The following is a 24,744-nucleotide window of genomic DNA, read 5'->3' on the forward strand; positions in this document are numbered from 1 at the left end:
TTTAAAAATGAATGGACCGAGACGAATGTGTCTGTTCCCCCACATCAAAATCCAAACAGATGTGACTCACTATAATGATGTGCAAAAGAGTCACGGGAGTGGGCGGATATGAAGGTGCGAAAATAAGAAAGGTCCCTTGTCTAAAGACTCCAAAGTGATTATTAAAGTGGAAACCCCCTCATCTCTCTTTCTCTGCTGCTCTGATCTCTTTTGCAGTACTGTCTGATTTTAAGGTGACTGATGATCTCTGATGTGTGTTCTTACTGTATTGTTATGATTTCTATTATTGCCGTACATTTAGGCACTTTCACAGATTGTATTTACAACCACCCATATTTCTTATGGCTTTTGCTGTTTGTCTTCCGTCCAGTCAGATGACGGAAAGCACATGTATCACTTTCATCTTTCTTTATTGGGTTCTGCCCTAATTAAAAAGAAGCTTTGGGTACATGCGTTACCTGTGGCGTTCGACTCTTATACGGCGAGCTACTCTCCAGATCGGCCAGAATACTGGTTAAAGAGTCGATCTCAGCGTCCAGGCTGGAGCGTCTCTCCTCTAGGGTCTTCTCTGGACCCTTGATCTATAAAACATATAAACAGTGCATGTTAAAAAGGTTGAAGATTGATTCAGACTATACAAGTACACAATAAATGAGAAAAATATTTATAAAAATGAAGAGTAATACCGTTATTGTCTTGGCCTCGCACATCTATCAAAAACATATACAGTATTTTTTAAAATTGTTTTTTGCAGCCTGTACTTTTAGTATGCTAATTAGACCCAACCTCCCTTCCACAGTCCTGAGATCATATGACCTGAGACCTCGTTATAATTTTGTTTAAAAGAAGCATTATGGCGGACACAGGTGCAAGCTTTTTATGGAATCTTCACTTGTTTTCTAACATCTTGTTTGTTTTGTCATGTGTTTGTGTCAAGTGACAACTTGTTGCATTTGCATTCTCATTAATATTCATTAGCATTTGCCAAGAATGGGCATGGTCTGTGTAAATCTTTACCCAAAACAACAATGTGCCGCAAAGTGTACCAGTGTAACCTGTATATAAATCCATAGAATGTCAAAAACACTTCAAACCTTAAAAAAAAGAAAAAAAAATCATTTAAATTAAGAAATAAGTAACTTAATTAATGAATTCAAATAATGATAAAAACCGTCGCTGCTACCAGGTGGCAAAACGGAAATACATGCACCCTATTGTCTTGAGATCATAAGCTCGATTCCCCAGTGATGTTGTGGCCATACCTGCACTCTCACATCAATCACAGCAACACTTACCACTCACTGCCATCTCTGAGCTCACGCAAATTGTAGGCGTAGATCGCACTTAGACAACGCACAAACAGCACGCCGAAAAGATGCGGTCGCTGGCGTCACGTGTCTCAGAGAAAGCATGTGATAGTCTTTGCTCTCCCTGATTAGGGGCTGTTGTTTTGATGGGAGAGTGCCATAACAGTGAGAGAAGTGGGAATTGGCTATGTGTGGCAATAAGGTAGAAAATCAGGGGAAAATAATAATAGGAAAGAAAAACTTATTGCACTTATATCACTTGTCTTTAAAGTATTTTAATACTTTTTCTGCTTCTAGCACCAGTGGGAACTAAACTCTTAATTGTTATGCAATAATAATAATACTGTAATAATAATAATAATAATAATTATTATTATTATTAGTAGTAGTAGTAGTAGTAGTAATTATAATTACAGTAGTAATTATTGAAATTATTATTATTATTATTATTATTATTATTATTATAGGCACCTGGTCACTGTCCAAAATTCAAACAAAAAATAAATTAATAACCTTAAGTAGTAAATAACATTAAAACAATATTAAATAAGACAATTAAATAAAACTGTGTCAATGTTTGCAATGAAAATAAAATTCAATTCAGTATTATTGTACAATTCTATGTGTACAGAACTTTTAACAGCAGTCGTTGTCTCAAGGCAGCTTTGCAGAATGAAAAATGTTTGGAACTAAATTAGAACATGTATGGGAAAAAGTATAGATATAACAACGAGTGTGTCCCTGATGAGCAAGCCTAGGGCAATGATGGCAAGGAAAAAAATCCCTGAGATGACAATTGGAAGAAACCTTGAGAGGAACCAGATTCAACAATCCTTACCCCATCTGCATCTGGGTGATATCACGATGGTAAAAAAAAAAAAAACTAAACAAAAAACAATCTATTCTATTCTGTCAAAAGAACAAAAATTTTATAAATGCATGAATAAATGAATAAATAAATAAATAAATAAAGAGGTTTGAGCTTTGTTAAGGAAACTGATAAAATGATTGCCTTGATATTAATGATAGCACTGAATGTTTTTTAGCAAAGCAAAAAAAGGAAGAAAGAAAATGTTTGTGCATTCAGACCCTATTTCATAAATGGATATTCAAGGTCCAAACTGCAATACCATTATGAAAATCAATGGAAAAAGAAACAGTTCCATGTTACAATCAGATGCTACATGTAGTCCATATTGATTCATTAGGATTAAAGAGGATACGTGGTACAAAATCACATTGGAAATCTTTAAGACTAAGTCAGGCTGAAGTGTGTGGATAGGGAGCAGATCTACAGTTTCCGACTGTTGCCCTTTAACGAGCGACAGACTCGTCACAGTGCTCTGAAGCGGCGTGACGATGAAGGTGTGGGAGACAGATGTTGACAGCGTTCTCTTTCCCCGTCAGAGAAACCCTGCTGCTCTGTTTCTAGCGCCGCTTTCTGTGGACGGGGCGTCATTTCTCACCCTCCGCGACACTTTGCGTACACAAGGAGCTCTTTTCAAAGCCTCTAACTTTACTGTCATGCTCGATTTAACTGTGATGTAATGCCAAAGAGGACCGTTGAGACCCAGATGAGGGAGACTCGACATGTCTCTAGATAATTTGTACTCGTGGAGATGGAACATTCTGAACATCGTAGAACACAGAGTTTGGTTCATCGGATATGTTAACAATATAACACTAACACCAAATGCAAAAGCTTCGGAAATTAAGTGATATTTAACTACAAACTGTAGAAATGTTTGGTCCTACAAGATCTCATAACATCTTTTAATAAAGTCTAACAAAAAACTATGAAGCAGAAATTAATTGAAGGACTTCTGAGTTTCAGAATCTCAGCGACTGTTAGAGCAGCACAAGAGATCACCCAGAGGGAGATGGGAAACAAGGAAAGCAAAGGGAAGGAAAGATAAAGAAAAAATGATGGACAGACAAAAAAGCGAGAAGAAGAGAATAATAAAGAGAATAGAGGCCTATAAAAGGCTAGAAGAAGGAAAAAAAGAAAACAACCCCAAAATAATATAGAATGATAGGAGAAAGCAGGATATTAAAGGAAAGAAGAAAGAAGCATAAGGAAGAGGAAAAAGAGATGAGAAGAGACAATAAGAGACAGAAACAAAGTATAGAGAAGCGAAGAGAGAGACGAAGAGAAGAGAGGAGAACAGAAATGAAAGAAGAGAATAATAGAGAAGTATATAAAACAGAGGGGAAGAAAAAAGGAAAGAAGAAAAAAACAAGAAGATAAAGGTAGAGAAGAGAAGTATACAGAACAGAGAAGAAGAGAAGAGAAGATAAGTATACAGAGCAGAGGAGACGAGATGAGAAGGGTAAAAAAAGTGAAGAGAAGAAATGTATACAGAACAGAGGAGAAAAGAAGAGAAGAGATAAGAAGAGAAAAGAAGGAAAGAAATATACAGAACAGAGGAGAGAATGTAAGAGAAGAGAAGAAAAGTATACAAGATCAGAGGAGAGGAGAGGAGGAGAGAAGAGAAGGGAAATATACAAAGCAGAGAAAAGAGAGGAGAAGAAATGTATACTGAAGAGAAGAGAAGAGACGTATATAAAACAGTGGAGAGGAGAGAAAAGGTGAAGAAGAGCAAATCAGGGCAAAAGAGATAAAAATCCCTGCTCTGATGACAACACCCTAAATAAACACGCTATAAGGGGTATAATACGTGCTGAAAGCAGCGTCTAAACAGGAAACGGAAACAAAACTTAAAACCGAAAATCTGATTAAGAAAGGGAAGGCAAGATGCGCAGAATGTCCCAAAAGTACAAAAATACCCAGCATCCCACCGCACATATATCCAATTATAACATCAGTCTGCATTCAGTGTGAGCCAGCAGTCAGAATGACGGGAAGCAACACTGTTTAGAGGCGTATAATAGAGAAGACTCTGGCTCCTCTCATCTGGAGGTATGTTCCTATGGAAACTGAGGTCTGATTCATGGTTACACCACTAACGGGTCAATAATGACCAATTTGTGAGATATTTAAGAGGACTGTTGCAGAAGAGAGGCTTGTAGTTTAATTGAGAATCCTGTTCTCCGGCACAGAGTACGCTTAAGTGCCGCGTGAAGGACGTAATTAACACGTTAGAGGAATCAGCTTCATAACAGCAGCAGGGTCGAAATGTCAGCTCCGGCTCAAAGCAGAAATGACAGAACAGTCGGCCGGGAGGATGAATTGGAATACAAAAAAGTGCCAAGTAGAGAGATTCTTACTGCGGAGAAAAGAATAGAGAAGCTCCTGATATTTGCATGCACGTGCGCTTCTAACTGCTGTGCATGAAGTTCCAGAAAAACAATAGAATTTAGGTTGCGGTGGTGTTCGCTTATCCAAATTCGCCGCTGCACTTTGACCTCTTCCTCTTGTTAGTTCTGCTTAAGCACAGAAATAAATCAACATCCCGTTTCTCCTCCCATTCAAGAAGCACATTGAGAATTGGAACAAGGGAAAGCTGTGGCTCATGTGGTCTAAGCTCTCTACTTCAAAAATGACACGTGCACGAACGTGCGTGTGAAGACGAAAAAAACAACATCCATTCGCAAATAAAGCAGAGATTCAAATGAATTCATTTACATTTTAGTGTTTTTATAGGAATACTTAGCACACATTAACAGATGAGCTGCACTTTTAGAAGGTGAACTAACAAGTCGACTCCCTCAAGGCAAGATTTGTTGGATTTGCGCTTCCCAAAAACACATTATGTCTAGTTTTCGACTTTGCTTCCTTGGATATTCTCACCTCTGTAATGTAGACTTTAACCTCAAAACTGTTGCTGTTATTCATAAAGACGATCCTGTGCTCCGGTTTTTATAACTAGCTGAAGTCGCTGAAAACTTTGTAGAAGAGGTTAAAAGGCCAAAGAGAAAAATAATCTGATCAGATTTAATGTAATCAGTGAAAGAGTATTATAATTTCAGATTGAAGCTCACGAACATGTCTGTCTGTATTTATATCTCTTGGTACAGGTACTGTTTTTATTTACATTGAGCAAGTAGTTTATTAGCAGCTTATTTTAAACTGGATTATTAAATCCGGCACATAACTGTTTAATAACATCAACTTTTCCTCAACATTTGGATTTTATTTATGGTGCAGGTTAAATCATCGAGCAAATTTCATTCAATCCTATCCAGCCAGTTCTGTGTGATGCTGTGAAGAAAGACAGGAAATGTTCGGAGACTGGTTTCAGGTTCGCCAATTTATGAAACAAAGACATTATTGAAAGAGCGTTCTGACCGATATGCACCGATTTCTAACCAATATCCATTTATTTATATAGATAATAAAATCATGCTGTAATATATATTTGTATATCGATTGGGGAACAATCCGTGCCAGGGGATCATTTTAGCATATAACACTGGGCGCCCAGTTCAGGTATATTACACACCCTTATCTCAGACTGCTCTGATACAGTATGCTTGCTCTAACGTTTTGTCTCATACTCAACTTTGTGTTTTGTCTCATAGTGGCGCTTCACATGCCTGCTTTTTATTAACGGCAGTACCAGACAAAGTATTTTTAAATTTCCTGCACTAGGAAGAATAACAACATTGATCTGTCCTTGAAGTTTTCATAACCTACTTTCCTTTTTTTTTTTTTGAAATAACCCATATTGTTTTATGTTTTGTTACTGTTTTTTAAAGATTTTGGAGGCTTGTAGGTGCATTCCCATCGTTTCTGTGTCTTCCACATACCCCATCTATACACAATAATCTATCGTGTTGATTTTCTCTAATGAGGGATGTGTAAACACACGACCACCTCAAGGGAAAAAGTGCAAAATTAAGCAAAAAAGATGGATAGATGCTAGATGCCGGACATAATCTAACACAAAACTGTGCGTAACTTTTTTTTTATTCTACATTTTGATTTCATTTATGGCACAGGTTTAACTTCAGACAAATAGCTAAATGCTGCAAGCTTTCATTAAATTTTCTGACAATTTTCTGAGACTGAAAATGTGTTACCCCACACATTTCCTTATGTTCCTAAAAGAACTTTGTAGATACTGTAAGAGTTAATAATAATCTAGAAACTCAGATTCCTTAAGAGCATTTTCTCACAGATTTGACTTTTCCCCCTTTTTGTACTTTGATTGTGTTTTACTCAGATGCTTTACACATACTGTAATGTTGTACACAATTCAACCGAAGGTTAAGAGCTGAACACTGCCCCTTTCATAGGACTGACCTGAACCGACAACCTTCCGTGTTTTATCGCACTTTATCTGCAGAGCTTCCAGGGATTTTATTAATAACCTGTCTCATTAGTGCGGAACTGTAAGAGCGAGTGCTTGAACGTTTGCAGAATTTACACAGAAGTATGATGTAACCAGCAGATTAACTGATTAGAGATTGGAATCAATCCAAATAGGGTCAAGGTCACGGCTAAGTCTGAAATAGTTTATCTTTAACAGCTTCCTTTCTGTTTTTTCCTACACGTACATGTTCTTGGTGCCGAAGGCAATCTCGACGATTCTACTTCCTTTTGTATATTTGTAGTTACAAATAGACGAATAGAAAGAGCATCTAGTATGTACAGTAGCTCCAGTGTGTTAAAAGACAATGTACTGTCTGGTGGTGTAACATGCCCAATTTTTTTTTTTTTTATAATGCAAGAGAAACTTTTCGAGCCCCACCACCTGCTGCATTACACACATCGGCCAATATGCGATCTGGCTCATGGTACTTACTACAGTTTGTACTGAATGTATAAATTATCATTCACAGGTACTGTATGTGAAAGCACTGATGAAAACAAGCAAAATGAAATCTACTAGGATTTAACTCAGCTTTCACACAGCCACACGGAGGTTAAACATAAAGGGGAAAGTTAAAAGGCTAGACCGACTCTAATATGTTTTACAGGCAATGCTTGAAATGAACACCGCATCATGGTAGAAAAGTTCACCAACGTCTTACTGACTTTCCTCCGAGGCAATAAACATTTCCTCCATATTAGAGCACTAAACCAGATCACTATACATTTATAGTATATCACTATATAGTACTTTTGCTCCCACTTTTTCCACATAATCAGGTTTCCAAGCAACCAGAACATGTGACATAAGAAATACTGTGAAATACTGCTGAAATACTGTGTGAGCCAATTAATTTATGATTTGATGGCGGCTGTAGTGGTTAGCGCTGTCGCCTTGCACCTCCCGGGTCTGGCTTCGATTCCTGCCTCATGGAGGTTGCACGTTCTCCCCATGCTTGGTGGTTTTCCTCCTGGTACTCATGCAGATAATGCTAATTAGCGTTCCCAAACTGCCCATAGTGTGTGTTTGTTTTTTGTGCCTGTGTGCCCTGCAATGGATTGGCACCGCATCCATAGTATACCACGCCTAATGCCCCAAGTCTCCTGGGATAGGCTCCAGACCCCCACGATCCTACTGTATATACAGAACAAAGCGGTTTTGACGATGAGCGAATAAGTGAATTTATGACTCACGGGTGGATTTTTAAACATTTTAAAAATGTTTTCCACAGTCTAACACTATATAGGTTTCATGCAAAGGAAAAAAAAAAAAAAAAAAAAAGGATAACATCAGAGACCTCTTTATCAGATCATGACATGGTGCCAAATCTGGGTGTGCTTACACATTTACTGCTGCCTTCATATTCAGCGTCAAAAAGAAGCAAAAACACTAAACTGTAGTGTGAAGAATCGTTGTGCAAATGTGATCTGAACATTTTAAACCACAATTTAACAAAAAAAAAAAAAGAAGAAGAAGAAGAAAAAATGGCTTACTTGGTCGATAAATTTAGAGATTAAAAGCAGAGTTAACACTTGGAGCAGCATTAATCCCCCCCAAAAAATAATCATTTTCACTTATTAGAATTCCTGCAACTGGTGTTTGAATTCGAGGTTTTTTTTTGTGTGTGATCTGAGCATTGTCTCTACTATCAGCAGTTTCAGTTTATGACTTTAATGAAGCAGAGAGAGCCAACAAACAAGGCAATTAACCATGAAGCGGTTGTGTTTACTGGCAAACACAAACCATGATAAATGATTAGAAATGTAATATGCTGTAAAATAACCCAGTTACAACAGCTGCAAACAGCATTACAAACATTAGATAAAGCAAAATACAATAAGGCCATGTAGATATGAAAGCGAGCGAGTAGGGAGTGTGTAGAGGCAGCTGAGGTGCAACTCTGTAATCACTTTGCAAAATTAATTAGCCGAGAATTTTTCCTTTTCGCCTGCGTAGAAAATTTGTTTCATTTTTTAAGTAAAAAAGGAAAGCTATATATAGGCTGGGAACCTGATGTTTTAAACAATACTTTCATTGTACAAACATAGTGTACTCTCTATTAACTGTATCTCCACACATGACTGTATAGCATTAATACACTGAGTAACTGTATGCATGGATCATCTCAATCACTGGACACAGGCATGAAGGCCTGGCCTTATCTGCTCTCTGGCTGTAAAATTGATTTTCACTTCCATTTAGAAAAGATAAATACATCATTTTTCAACATAATCTCCTTGCTTTTTTTTTTTAATACACTTTGTTCAACAAGCTTTGCGTATTTCCTCATTAAAATGTTTTAGGCTGATCTGTGAGCCAAGAATGCACTGCTTCCTTCACTTCTTCATCAGAAGTGGATCTTTCTTCTCCCTATGGCTGATTTCAGGAAACTGAACAGGTGAAACTCAAATAGAGCAAGATCAGGACTATAAAGAGCAGTGATAAAATGCTCGCCCCATCATCCAGAGATCGTGAGTTTGATTCCCGGGTGATGCTGTATCCTCTCGCAGCTGGAGGCCTAGAGAAAGCTAAATGGCCGAGCTCTCTCAGAGGGGAGGCATGGGAGGTACTTAGTGTCATGCAAGATCACGATGCTCTTGGATAGCAGCCCTCTGCGTTTAATCTGAAATTCAGGCTTCAGATCTTCGATAAGCTTCTCACTGTAACAGCACTGTTGATTGTTAATCCTTTTTCCTGATAATGTTCTAATACTGGCCCTTAAGAATCTAAGAAAACTCTAAGCATCAATTATCCAGCTGATGGTTGACTTTTTAACTTTTTTTTGGTCGGCGATTGAGGGTGTTTCCATTTCATACTCTCCAGCTCGTAGTGATGAATCCATGTCTCGTCATCAGTAATGATTCTCTTTAAGAAACTTCCAGCTTCCTTAGAGTATCGGTCCAAATTATGTTTGCAAATGCTCAAACGCTTCTGTTTATGCTCTTCTGTAAGTTGTTTTAGCACCAGGTACACCCTCAGACCACAAAAAACGAATCACTTCACGCTGCTCTTCTTTCGTGCAAACCACAAGCAGGACATCCATTTTGGCTCACACCGCAGTTACAAATGAACTGATGTAACACATTCACACCTGTACAGTAGCGACTGGGGAGACAGTAGTCTTGTACAGAAAGCACTGATAAGACCAATAGAAGTTTAAATATAACTGAGCGCGGATCATTTATGATTCACCTTAGTATATACTACAGTACTGTAGATCTAAAAACTCCAGGAAGCTCTGGACTGACCAGAGTTTAAAATCTAGTTACCCCAAAAAACCCAACAAAGTTAAAAAAGAAAAACTGCATTATAAGTTTTCAGACCAATTTTAACGACAGATGCGACATCTACCTCCACATTTATAATTTATGTTGTAATCTGCTTATAGAAAAACATCAATATGAAATTGAATAATAGGAAATGACTTCTCACTTTCAGCATCGTCTACACTGGTATGCCAGAAGTAAACAGACATCTATCCAATAATTTAATGATAAAATGAATGCACCAAAAATGCATGCCTTATTATGACTATTAACATAAGTCTAATCTTTTTAGATTAGAATATATCAGTCTTTAAGAATGCAAAAAAATAAAAAGTCCAAAGCTATTTCAGTTTATCTCAGAAGAGGCTGGATTAATGGTCAATCAGAAGGTGGACTTTCCCAGAGACAAACAGCTCTGGTGATCTTAAAATAAAAGAAGATAGCTCTAGGAATTTTTTTTAAATAATGATTATTAAATTTTACAAAAAGAGTAAGGCATGGTGGCTTAGTGGTTCACACTGTTGCCTTGAGTCTGTGTGCATGGAGTTTGCATGTTCTCCCCATGCTTGGTGGGTTTCCTCCGGGTACTCCCACAGTCCAAAGACATGCAGATTAGGCTGACTAGCGCTCCCAAATTGCCCGAATGTGAGTATGTGTATGGGTGTGTACCCTGGAATGAACACTGATCAACATTAAAACATTAACATTGATTATTAATTATATAACAGTAAACTAGTGATAGGGTCATGTGCACCCAATGATCACCGAATGATCACCCATGTGGGGAAAAAAAAGGCCTGCTGAATACAGACAATACTGCACATGATAGAAAGTCACCAGAACACCCAGTGGACCAGAGCCCACTTGGCACGGAGCCCAGCAGGCAAAGTGTTCAAGGCATTTACTGTATAAGTTAAAATTCCCCAGATCCCAATACAATCAGGCTTCCATGGGGCTTGCCGGAAGAAGTTTGATCCAGAGAAGCCTTAAACCACAACCCACAGCTTTGAAAGGATCCGCTGCCTACGCCCAGGGTGCCAGACACCACAGCACACCCACAGAGGTTTTGTGGAGGCATGCTGCCCAGGTAACAAAAAGGGAACCTACACAATACCATACATATTGTATTGCACTGAAATGTTTTGGCTGATCGGTGTAATGTCATTTGAACTTCGCTTGCTGTTATGTGTATAGAGCATTGTTCATGTGGCTGTTCTGATTTCTTTGTCTTGATAGTCTTCGATTAGTAACCAAATATATATGAGTGTATCTAGTACACTATTAGAAAACTATGAGAAAACTTAATTTGGTCATTTCTTTGCCGAATTCAGACAGCATAATTGATTTTCCCAGAAGGCCATGGCTAAACCTGGCATTGGGCTGCACGAATCTTGCCAAAATGTGAATCACATTTTTTTCTTAATCATAATGGGAATTAAGATCACGATTCTCTCACATGATTCTCTCCATTTTCAACCAAAATATTTACTGCTCTCAATTTTTTTTTTTAAAAAAAAGGACCTTCAACTGTCTTTGTATAAAAAAAGTTGTTTTTCCCTATTTTAGAAAGCTTAAAGTGAACTGCACAGTACTGTACCATATGTATATATACATACCACACAGTCCATTTTATACATTTAAGACAGAGCAATGATTTATAATTCCAGTATTGAGTGTCACCCAGAAGAGAACGGGTTTCCTTTAGAGTCTATTCTTTATCTACTCTTAGAAACACTCTGCAAATAAAACTGAATTGAATTAAAAAATAAATAAATACAGTCAGATATCTCCAGAAAGGTCTCTTTCAATATTTCCACTGGCGGATGTGACTGAGGTGAGCCAATAGGTGTCAGTCTGCACTATAGCCTGAGTGCCGCTACATAAAGGTCAGATGAATCGGAGTCTGATAAGCAAGGCCATATGGCAGCTGCAGCATCGTTACAAATAGTTCTGAAAGACACAAAGATGCTACGAGGACACTTATGTGCGTGGGTGTCCATTAGAGTCTCACCTGAAATCCGAAAGAGCTCTCATCCATCTGTGGAGGAGGGGGGAAGGATGAAGAAGACGGCAAACCGCTGGTGTCCACTACGGGGGGAGGTGGTGGAGGGTAGTCACCTGTTGATTGGAGAAAACAAATCCGTAAAAAAATGATCATAAAAGAAGTAGGTGAAATACTTTAAGGAAAACAAATAAGCAGAAAAATGTCACTAAAGCAGCTCGGGATCTGCATTACAACAAGGGGGTGCAAAAAAAAAAAAAAAAAAGACTACATTTTATGTTTTCCAGACAGAGGTCTTATATTAAATCATAAAGCACTTGTGTGTACATACACTATTGTCACACACACACACACACACACACACACACACATGTATCACGGTGATAAACTGATTAACTTGTACCAAAACATCAATAATCAAGTAATTATGACAATCAAAACTGGTTGAACCTCATGTTTGTCCAGCTACGAGTGCGGCAACATGCCAAACGCAGGTTTCTAAAGTCCAGCACTAATCCTGGGATTGGGTTGCCCTGGAGGTTTCAGGTTTTAGGAAGATCCTGTCTCTAAACTAGATCCTGCTTGGCTGTACTCCCAGTTCCATTCTAGAGAAAATGAATTGACTGTGTACCCCTAAAGATCAAACTATAATAGTGCCTTGCGATTTAGTGCCTATAAACCTAAACAGGGTTTTTAAGCCATGCTCCGTCTAAGTTGAAATTTGTCCAAAAAATTGTTTTCCTCCATGTTTTTGGTATTTGGTTTCACGAGAATATTAACCAATGTCACTGATGTGGTTTATCAAAGTCTACTAAGCAGATTAAAGCACTGTGGTCATGCAGCAGTGGCTAACTAAAACCACTGACCAAGTAAAATCTGTAACCATGAATTAGACACAAGTTAACACGGCGCTCAGTGCTATAAAGCTTCAATGCTGAATTTTATGGAAAAAGTCCATGACCTCTCCACTTACCACTACTCAGTAAGACTTCTTATGTGGTCATAAACTAGAAAAGAACATCCCTAAAAGCCTGTGCGTCAACCTTTATCACTTGTTCTTTCTCCTACCTCCTTCACTGGCCCTAATAAGACACCTTTGTGCAGTCATTGGTTAAGGCATTGGACTATGGTTCGGAAGATCCCAGGTTTGAACCCCACGACCGCCAAGTTGTCCCTTTTGGGCCCTTGAGCAAGGCCCTAAACCCTCAACCGCTCAGATGTATAATGAGATTAAAAATGTAAGTCGCTCTGGATAAAGCTGTCTGCCAAATGCGTAAATGCAAATAGACAATGTTAACAGAAAATGTTGCAGTGAAAAAAGTACAGTAATGATTCGGGTAATAAAGCTTGTGCTCTTCACCAATACCTCAAAACTATTTCTGTTGCTCATACAGTAGGCTTTCTATATACGAGCTGGGCTCGAGGCAAATGCCAAGTCTTAAATGCAAAATGCTTAGAGCAGAGCCTTGATCCTATGCCATAACTGCAGTAACAGGCCGGCCTACCTCACCTATACATTTAATTCTATACATTAACTGCTTATCGTTATCCAGGGATAGAAGCAGCCTTTAGAATAGCTTGTGCAAACGGTGTGAGTGTAATTTCTTACACTGCGAGCAAGCATTTCTTAGATTGACTTCTAGGTAATTTTGGAAGAGTGCATTGTGTCTTAAGTTAAAAAATGGACTACTGTGTTTTATGTTTTAATTAGACGATTCTGTTACTAGAATCTTACAGTACTTGACAAAAATCAATGATTCCTGTAAAAAGCTGAGCACACACCTTGAGTCAACTACATTATCATGCCAAGTCACCACGATCACTTACTGTACCCATTCCATTGCTCTAATGGACGATAGCTGATGCCAGAAATATTATCCTAAGTCAGACATCTAGCTCTTACTAGAGAGACTACATTTCATTATTAAATGTGGCCAAGAACTCCTACTTTTACAGAATGAGACTGCTTGGCTGCTACTCACCACTAGCTGCTTCAAACTAAACTTTCTAATAACTTTAAAGGCATGGAAACCTGCACATTCTATAAGCTTTTTGAAAGACGACAGTCATTATGGAGTCACTTATCATGTCGTTGATGTAGTAGCTCTTAGTGTTTATGATATGGTTCAAGGAGTAAACTTAAAAGCTATTTTAGAGCAGTCAAGTCCACAATTTCTTGAATAAAAGATGAAAATCTTGATCTTGATCGACTTTTGATCATTGCAGTGGTGTAAATTATACAGCTGTGGATAAAAGTTTTGAGAATGACACAAATATTCATTTGCTTCAGTGTTTTAGATCTTTGTCAGATGTTACCATAGTGTACTGAAATATAATTATGTGTCAAAGGCTTTTATTGACACATTAATGTTTGCAATATTCCTTTTATTATTATTATTATTATTGGGGTGATTTTTCCAGTGCCAATTCATCATTAGGGCACTTCCCCATCAAGGCGACTACTATCAGTCAGGTAGACTGATAACTATCACCTGCCTTTTGAGAATTGACCACAAGTTTTCAATGGGATTAAGGTCTGGGGAGTTGAGACGGGTTGAGAGAAGTTGCTCTCGGAGGATGTTTTCGCACCATCATTTAATCATGGTGAGTGAGCCCACTCCCTTGGCTGAGAAGCAACTCATGAATGGTCTCAGAATGCTTTACTGTTGGCATGACACAAGACTGATGGTAGCACTCCCCTTTTCTGCGTCCTTGTCCAAATACTTCTAGATCCTGGCTGGAAATACAATTTCATGTTATATAGCATAGGTAATGTTGAAGGCTAATAGAAACTTCTATTAATCTATTAATAAACTCCTATTTATCTATTAATAAAAATTTAAGCGGTGAATAGACTTGGAGATCTTCTGGATTTTTTTTGTTTTTTGTTTTTTAATGAGGGCTCTGGCAAACTGGTAAAGAGCAATCTTTATCATCTAATATATATTTTTATAATTTTTTTAGAACGCTAAGTGATTTTACTTCTGTATATCTAGCTTGGTGCTCCCTAAACAGACAGTGACTGATAATTGGCATGACATTTACTTCTTCAGACACTGTGACCGTTGTTTCAATGGGAATATATATATATATATATATATATATATATATATATATATATATATATATATATATAATATATACACACACAATTTATTATATAATTTCTAATTTATTATATAATTTCTAATTGTTTATATAATTTATTATATAATATATAATTGTATAATTAATTAAATTAACAGATTGTCAGCTCACTTTTGCTTGAAATGATAGCACGCTGGTTCATGTAATGTGTATACAGTGTCATGCAGGTTGCTGGTCCTACGCTAAGCTATAGAGGCCGCAGTGGGAGATTAGAAGGGCCGCGTGCCATGAATACGAGCGGTTCCATTTGTGCTGACTGTAGAGCCCGAACACTGTGCTCTCACTGATGAAGAGAAGCAGCAGGAACACTTACTTAATGTCACACATTATCACTTGCTCTTTATTGAGTTATTATGCGCAAGTGGCTGCTTTGTATCCACTGCATTCTAATCAGCAATTAAGGTTATTTGAGAGCACCATAAAAGGTTTAATTTGTAATTGGGAACATAACTATTATTAAGGACTTGATTCAAAAACGCTGTGGAGAGTTCGGCATTATATTACAGCTCATGAACCAAACTTTCTGGAGACTCAAAAACAAGATTCATATAACTTGACCTGCCTCCTGATCTCACAATCCTGTGTCATCAGACTTTATATAAGTAACTGACTATTTATTTTTTATTTTTTGCATTGTTGGAGCATTTCATTCTAAGCCAGTATATGAAATGCTGGGTTAATGTTGCAGCATATATTTCATAAATATAAATAAAAAAGATTTTTGTCTGTACATTGGTCAAAACTCGCGCTTTTAATGATATCTATGTTTCATACATTGGAGGAGCCAAAAGCAGTCTCAGAAAATTGTCTGTCTGCCTGTCTAGCTAGATTTTGTCACAGCATCTCGCAAAACTAGATGGACAGATTTAAATGAAACTTTTGCAGTACTGTACTTGGGTATCTGCCCAAAGTTTAACCATAAGTGAAATCCAAATGTTGGGTGAAAGCGATGTTATAAAGAGTTATATGGGAGAATCATTAACCAACTTTAAAATAAGCAACTAATAAGCTACTTGCTCAATGTAAACAAACACCTGTACCAATGGATATTAATTTCCATTTCTCATATGTGATTCATTCTCCGATTACTGAACCGGGAATGTACTTGGCTGACAATAAAAAGACCTACAACTTTGTGTAAACAAGATGTAAACAAAAACTTTTCTTTTTCCTATTGATTGTAATAAGATGAAATGATGGAAGATTTAAAATCTCATGAACTAGGTAAATCTTTTACAATTTCCTAATATTTAGCCAGAAATCCAATAGAAACCAATACTGTATAATGTTGTCAAATTACAGTTTGACAAAAAAACAAATTAAGAAGTTTCGTTTTTGTTGCAGTCAGAAATTCAACCTGAAATAATAATAATAATAATAATAATAATAATAATAATATCAACACTGGTTACATTAAAGCTAATCAGCTTATTTTTATCTTTAACCTTATATTCTTTCTTTTTATTTACACTACATTTCAAGTGCAATATCGGTATATTCATTATTTTCATTGCAATATGTAACTTATTGTGTGCTATATTTAATTCTATTTTTATTTCTATTTATTGTTATTTTTCTTTAAATTTAGATTTTTTTTATTTAATTTTTTTTTTGTCTAATCTAATTTTTTCCTTTTTTCCCCGGGTAAATTAATCAAAGCAACTGTATAACCAAGACAAAGCAATTCCCCTTTATATACATATGTGTATGGGGAGAGTGAGAGAGAGAAAATTCACATTATTGTTCTTATTATCGATCTGGAAGGATTAAATACGAAGATATACTGTAAATTGTGTTTCTTTTTCACCTATAGGAAAAATATGCAAAGGAGTATAATAATGACCACTGAATATTCTCAAAAGTTTATTATTGTGGGAAAAGCCTTCATACACACCATATAGCCACCAAAATCACTCATCAGCTTCTCACTACTTTCCACAACAGCTTGGTAAATAAACACTTCTCTTAATTAGCTGTAACAGACAGCATGGCTGATTCATTGCATCATGCAGCGGCAAACAGCAGTACACTGACGTTCTCCTGGAAGGGTATAGGAGCTGAAAAAAGTGGCATGTTTGGATTTGAGTGGAATTCCACAGGGACAACAGAGGGAGGTTTGAAGAATCAGACATGAAGGGAGATTAAACTATTGCGAGGGAGTGAAAAGAGTGGAAAGGTGATGAATTCAAACAGCTATTCTCAGCAGGAAGATCTTCAAAAAGAGTCACTGTGAAGTGCTTAGCAGAATTGTTAACACACCGGCAAAAAGACAAAAAGTCAAGGCCTTTGGTTAAATAGAGGGTACAGTCACAGGGAAAACGAAATCACACACTTCTTTAAGCCTTTGTTGTTATTAATCAGCATGTACATAACATTTGTGTGGTCCTCACCTGCACGAGATTAGCTATTAGATTAGTTATAAAGAAAGTGTAAAAACCTCTATAAAATCGAAACTTTTGGAAGCTTGGCATACTGGGGCAATCAGGCATGTGCCCACATCATGCCAAGAAGAAAGAACACCAGTCATGACCTTAATGAAACAACTGTTGCTGTTTTTCACTCTGGAGTTTAAGGGGTACAAGGCTACCGCCATACAGTACAATTTGAAATTCACAATTATACATTAATCCCAAGCCCGGATAAAATGGGAGGGTTGCGTCAGGAAGGGCATCCGGTGTAAAACCTGTGCCAAGGTGTAGTGCGGACTGAGTATTCCGCTGTGGCGACCCCTTGCCGGGAGCAGACGAAAGACCAACAACAGCAACATTTACAAATGAAGAGCATTTCAAACAGTTGCCAATTTTTGGGTGGGTGTCCCAGTACATTCAGTTGATTGCCAGTTTAAAGGAAAAAAATAGCTACATCATGTGACCAACAAGTTTGGCTTTCATGGCAAGAATAAAAGAAAACGGAGCATGAATGAGTTTTTCAAAATGGGGCCTTAAGGTTCCTTGTTAGACTACTGCCTTGGGTCCAGGTGCGTGGAGTTTACCCCCGCGATCCTGCACATAGAAAAAAATGAAATGCCCGAAGATTAAGTGAATGGGTAAAAATACACTACATGAGATGTGCAGAGCGTAATTGTCTAAATATATAAAACTATAAAAGGGTAAAGATATGGTGTGTGGGTATGACAGCAGTATGAGTGTAACATGAAGTATGGAATTAAATGATGTGTGTGCCAGCAGCAGTGTTATTGTCCAAACTACAATGACTAAACATTGATATCTGTGGTGGTAGTGTTTTCTTTATCATCATTATCATCTTTAGTTGTTCCTAAAAGTTGGTGAGGACAACACAGCTATTAATAAGGCCATGATAAATAAAAACAGAATTTAAGTGTACTTTCATTTTACCATGGCCGTATATCTAGGGGGGAATAGCACACACTATACACCGATCAGCCATAACATTCACATACAGTACCAAACGCAAACTGGTGATCAAAGCTCACCCATTCCAGCATGGACCAAATGCCTGTCCAGTCAATGCAGCACAAATTGTCCAAAAAAGTCAATTCTGGCCACCATAAATGTGCACCAGAACATCACAGTTTGTCACACATGGGAAAGGAATACCACTGACCCAGCCTCCAAACTCCCCATGTCCCAATCCGATCAAGCACCAATGGGATGCACTGGACAAACAAGTCAGATCGACGGAGGTTCCAGCCCACAACCCACAGAATCCGCTGGTGCTAGACACCACAGCACACCCCAGAGTTCTTGTGAAGCCCGGAGTTGATGGAGGAGACAGAGCTGCACTAGTGGCCTGGTGGGGAACCCAAAACCTAGATGGCTTTAATGCTGTGGCTGATCGGTGTATACAGTATGTAGTACTCGCATCTGTAAACACTCAGTCAGCCAGCATCCAGGGGGTGTCATAGCAACAAGCTAGCCAGTGGACAATAGCAACTAGCTTAGCAACAAGCAAACTGGCTAATGGCTGGTTAGTGATAACTAACTCTGATAAACCCTTTCAAAACAGTGGTCAGTATGCTCAATGTTATAGGTTTAAACAAGTACTATGTCTGTATATTAACTGATCTAAAGCAAATCCTGCGTCTTAAAAGAAGAAAGAAAGGGAACGCATAGTGTGAGCAGCTAAGTTGATCTGACATTACTCTGTAGACAGGAAAGTAACTATTGAAAAGACCACCCCATGTTTGAAAAGTTGAAATTGCAGATTTCTGCATTCACTGTACAGTATCACAGTCTATGAGTGCATCAGCTATAACGAAAAGTCTTTATAGTGACTCAGATGCCACATCCATGTCCCACATACTGTAGTTTTTCATTTCTGGCTGCAAGATTCAGGATGTTGAAAGGTTTTGCAAGATTTATTGACGAGATTTAAAAAGTCTTTAAAAAAGAATTATGTCTTTAAAAGTTACAGGATTTTGTCTGAGGCAGTTAGTGGTGAGTAACTGAGATCTTTTGTTTTGGGAAAATTGTCTGTGGTTGGCCATCTGCCATGTCAAACAGATTGCCTCTTTCGGTGAAAGCAGGTGGTTCTTGGCCTCGTGTGATGATGTAACGCATTGAGGCTCTCTAGCAAATGCTAGAAATCTGGCTCGCAAGACAAACTAGGTAAATATAGTATCACACAAATGATGCCATCTGTATAGTTAACTTTAAAAAATGCTACCTCTCCAACAGCAGTTTTGTTTTGGCCAATTATGATATCTAATGTAATGCAAATAAGATATAATGTAATGGAATGCAAATATACATATTTTTTTCTGTGTAATGGCACTGATTAACGCCATGGTCCAGCGGGTAAAATAGGTGCCAGACATACAGTAGGCAAGTCTGCCAGACAATAGCGGGAGCCTTATGCCATGTAATCACGAGCGCAATGTTATGAATGTATACCGTATAACGTCATACATTTTCCTAAAACAGCATAACGAAAGTGTTTAATCCGTTACGCAGTTTGCCATAAATACTGTATTTTTTACTATCATGTATGAAGGTACACTACATAGCTAAACCATTTTGGATAAGGGTGGAGGATAGCAGTAATGGGCACCATGTTGCATTATAAAGCCTATATGCTGAGTTCAGCAGAGTGTAATGCAGTGCAACAGTCAAAAATAGAGTCGAGGAATGTCAGGTGGGTAAGACTGAGCGGCTGCCGAGGAAAGTGGAATACTAGCTTTTCTTAAAAAAAAAAAAAAAAAAAAACAGGTCAAAGAGAGAGAGACCCCGGGGGCTTCAAGTTCAAAAGTGGATATGTCTTATTTTATTTTATTTTTTTTGGGGGGGGAAGTATACAGGGAATTTAAAGTAGAAGAAGAAATAACGAAGTCAAAATGTACCCAGCTTTAAACAAATAATAATAAATAAATAAATAAATAAATAATTGGCACTAAGTTCATAGGAAAAGGAGAGTGATGCAAAGAGATAAACTCCATATGGTGGTTGTTTGACTGAGATTAAATGCGCATTAATTTGATTTGCAGCACTATAGACAATAACCAGATGACCATCTGTTTAAGGTATATAAATTATTTTTATTATAAATTATAATAATCCCTAGATTATTATCAAAAGAGAATCTTCAGCCACATGGACAGTGCTTAAATGATATGTTCATCAAAACTATTCACTCCTTAACCCATGTGCTGCATTTATACTTTATTTCTGCTGTGATTCCTACACCGTTTTAAAAATCCTGAGTGGTGCAACCTGAAAAAAATTAGGACTTCCAAAGAAGCAGAATCGCCCTTGGGTCTGACAGCACCTTTCTCCAAATGTGTTAAGTCACCCCATGATGCTCAAGAAGGTGTGGTTGACTGATTTTACCCGTCTCAGAGGAAACACGCCTTTACCCTCACTGGTTGGTAGTTATTATATTATAGTCTATTGAGACAAAGAAAAATCTCTTTTAAGCATTTTAAAACTTATCAGTACTGTCTAATTTAAAAGAACCCAGATTCCTCGATGTTTTACAAATACTGCTTTTAATATCTAATATTATTCGTTATAAAAATTAAGCCCATTGATGCAGGGGTCAAACTAGGACTTTTGATTGCACAAAATAACAGAGCACGTTAAAAATCTACCTTCATTTCTCTATATAAGCCCCAGATACACTAATGGACTTAGGACAGGAGTTCACTAGTGCTTAAATCCCATCATGTCAGAAAGGTTCTCAGTAAGCCAGAGCCACAATCGGACTGCCTGCTTTATGTCTGAAACACTGGCCTCCCAGGAACTCCTTAAATGGCCTGAATGATTAATCACAGACTAGGACTGTGATTGACTTTCACTACTTTAAAGAAACTTTTGCAAAACTTACATCCTACTAAAAATACATAAAAATGTATTAAAAGAAAGATGATGTAATGATTTTATTATATAAATAATAGTTGCTAATCTTATTTGTTGTTGTTTTGTTGGATTTAGTTTCATTTTCTTGGAATAACAATGCAAATAGCATTGTTCCGAGACACCCGACATAACAGTACTGAAGAGCACAATAATAATTTATTGGACAGAAAAAAAAAAAAAGAGTGAAAAGTCGTACCGGATGGACAGCTGCATATACACAATTATCATCGGCACATAGCTCAGTTACAGAAGAGGCACAGGGAGGGTTGTGAAGTGTTTTGTGAAGTGTTTTGTCTGATCTGAAGATCTTTTTATCTAAAAGGCAGAGCAAGCCTGGGGTTTCTATAGGAACGGTGAGATTCTCATCGCTGGGTTTCCTGTCATCTCCCCACAGTGACATGCGTGTGTGTGTGTGTGTGTGACAGTGACATAACAACCGGTAGACACTTAACTGATGACCAGCCAAGCGACAAGACAGAAAGAAAACACAAGGCCGCAGAGAAAAGACGAACTAGAAAGACAGGTTAAAAACGGTTCGAAAAGTTGCGACATATCTTAATACAGTATATAAAACCAGATGTTCCACATCAGGGTAAGCACACAGTTTCATCAGGAAGCACTCACAGTTCTTTACTACACTAAAGCAGGCTTCCTGCCATACCCTGATCTATATTCTTCCTCCCGTTAAATGATGATGAAAAACGATAACCGGAGGGGGGGCATCGGGGACAGGGGGGTGTCAGATGTAGTGATTTTAAACAACTTAGCAACTCCAAACTAGTCTATATAATTAGAGCACGTGTGTGGCGCATCCTTTTAGCAGCGCTTACACAAACGTAATGCATATTGGTTAAATCTGCTCGTAGCTGCCTGCAGGCGAATGAACTCAATATTATGACATATTTCCAGAAGCAGACTGAGAACTGACCCTGTTTTGATGAAATAAATGTGTGACACACATCTTTAAGGCACGATAGCAGTCAATCTGCTCAAAGATCAGGATCACAATGTAAGCACTGGGTGAGATATGTTTTGTTCTTTCAGCCTTTTCATAAACCACATACATACAGTATATCATGGAAAGCAAACTACTGGTTCTGTGGCATATAGTATACAGTAATATAGTCAAACTCCAGCATTAGTGGCAGCCTTTAAAGAAATAGCTAGAAATGACTGTATAAAATAAATGGTACACTGATTCAAAGATTCCACTCGAACGAATCGAGAAATTAATAAATTTTCCCCCTTTAATCAAAAAGCAGGTCTGATTCAGAATCACCTAATTTAGTTACAGTATCAGCTAAGTTTTAACATGGTGCAAGGTATGGGTTGTTCACACATGACGTCATGTCTGCTGTGCTGCGCAATCTGTTACAGGAGGTCAGGAAATGATCTGCTACATAGGAGGCACTATTGCTATAAAGCTCTCTAAATACCTTTAGTTTGAGTGCTCATGATTGCTTAGAACAGCTCGATGAAACAGATAACCCACGAGAAGATTAGATCGAGCACCACGGGTAGATGCTCATAACGAGAGGGGTTTATTTATTTATTTATTTATTTATTTTTAAATGATCGAAAATCTCCAGCAAGAATATTTGTGTACGTTCAGAAGTACAAGTGGAGTAAGATAATGTGTGTGTGTGTGTGTGTGTGCGTGTATGTATGTACAGAAATCACTTTGTTAAACATAGCACATATTATACGTCTTCCTTAGACCCCTGTACTGTAGTAAAGACAACTCCCTATGAAGTTTAACCGTGTTTTTTGCTTAGTTTATCTTGCTTGGGTATGTGTGTTTGTGTGAAGCAACAGCTAGTGTATAAGAAACACCACTGACACTTAAATCAGGTGCTACGGTACATGCTGTAAGAGTTACACAAAAGACAGATGAATGTAAACAAACCGTCAACTTGATTGACAGGTTACAGAACAATATGAGGACACGAACAGGCAAGCAACATGTCACACCCAGTAAACAAGGTACATCCAAATTTGCATTTACGGCATTGGCACACACCCTCATTCAGAGCGACTTACATTTTTAATCTCAGTTTTATGGCAGTTTAGGGTTAAGGGCCTTGTGCAAGGTCCCAACAGTAGCAACTTGGTGATGCTGTGGTTTAAACCTAAGACCTTCCGTCCAGTAGTCCCATGCGAAAACAGGCATGTCTTTCAATTCTTTTGTAAAATGCCGTCTCTTTATAACATAACGACCACAGCGTAAATATTTGGTGACCATCAGTTTTAACCATTTTGGAAATATTATCTAAACTAGTGCAATATGAATTTCCCTCAGCTCGTCCAGAGGGATATCGCATGTCATAATAAATGCCGCATGATTGCAAACAACCTCTACAACAACTTCCTCAGTCGCAACTGGAAGCAAACTTGATCTTTCACGACTAAGTACATCATCAGCACGTATTGTACAGGAATCAAAAGCCCTCAAACTCTTTAAAGTATAGGCTGGGTGAATTTTAACTCCAAATCTGTCTGCCCTTCGTCATAAGGTCGAAATTAATGAAAGATGAATCTTTTAACAACATAATGACTTTAAACATACTGTACTGTACATCTAACTTCATAAACACTGAAATTGCTCTAGAACACAAGACTGGGATCAAATGTATCCAAAATTTTATTTTTATCAGAATCACATTTATTGGCCGAAGAACTTGATTCTGGCTCTCAGAAGTGCAGACATACAATACATAACGACGCTGTACATTTTGTTTACAGGAAGTAGACATGAACAAAAGGTATAAAGACTGCAATATAAAGACTATGTAACAGATCAGCAGTGTACGCAAGGTGAGTACTGCAATAATTTAAAGACTGAAATCCAAAGGGATTCAGATTCTTCAGATTCAATGCTCTTAGTTTCTCTCCAAAAAACACCAAATGCTTGAAATATATTTGCTCTTTTTAATAAGAATGCCACCCATTCTGGAGTTGCCTGCAAATTAATGAACGCTTGAATAGTGGAAATACAAAGAGAGAATATCTAACCTTCAAATTTTATAATACATAGAAAAAACAAAATCCTAAATGCTGACTGATTTGATGAACAGAAGCGCTCTCGGGAGCCACATTAACCACAACGTTCAAGAGACACACGAAAAAGAAACTTACAAGTGGAACATATTCGGCTCAGATTTCAACTCGGTGCTCAGAAACACACTGTGTGGGCAAATCAGTGACGTTTGGCTTCTGTGGCATGTACACGCGCTCGCCACTTTCTCATGTCCTTTACGAGAACTCCGCTGTTCCCCGACAATCACCCGGTGTGAGAGAAAGGAAAGACAGAGCGAGATCAAAGCTTGGCATATAACACATACTTAACTCCTTCTTTGTGAGCAAAATCAGAAAAAGTCGCAGTGAGATAGACCATGTTTCTCACGATGACTT

The 24,744-nt window shown here is 37.8% G+C and overlaps 1 protein-coding gene across 6 annotated transcripts in view; it reads right to left on the minus strand.

Annotated features, from left to right (window-relative positions):
• lpp (LIM domain containing preferred translocation partner in lipoma) overlaps positions 1-24,744 on the minus strand; it is a 219,919-nt gene that overhangs the window by 94,564 nt on the left and 100,611 nt on the right. For all 6 annotated transcript variants that reach the window (XM_053498230.1, XM_053498224.1, XM_053498227.1 and 3 more), the window contains 2 exons: positions 11,861-11,967; positions 459-581 (listed from right to left, as the gene is read on the minus strand). In XM_053498230.1, the coding sequence (XP_053354205.1) occupies positions 459-581; positions 11,861-11,967 (230 nt within the window). The remainder of the gene's footprint in view (positions 1-458; positions 582-11,860; positions 11,968-24,744) is intronic.

The sequence above is a fragment of the Clarias gariepinus genome, chromosome 6 (assembly GCF_024256425.1).
Source record: "Clarias gariepinus isolate MV-2021 ecotype Netherlands chromosome 6, CGAR_prim_01v2, whole genome shotgun sequence".
NCBI classification, from domain to species: Eukaryota; Metazoa; Chordata; class Actinopteri; order Siluriformes; family Clariidae; genus Clarias; species Clarias gariepinus.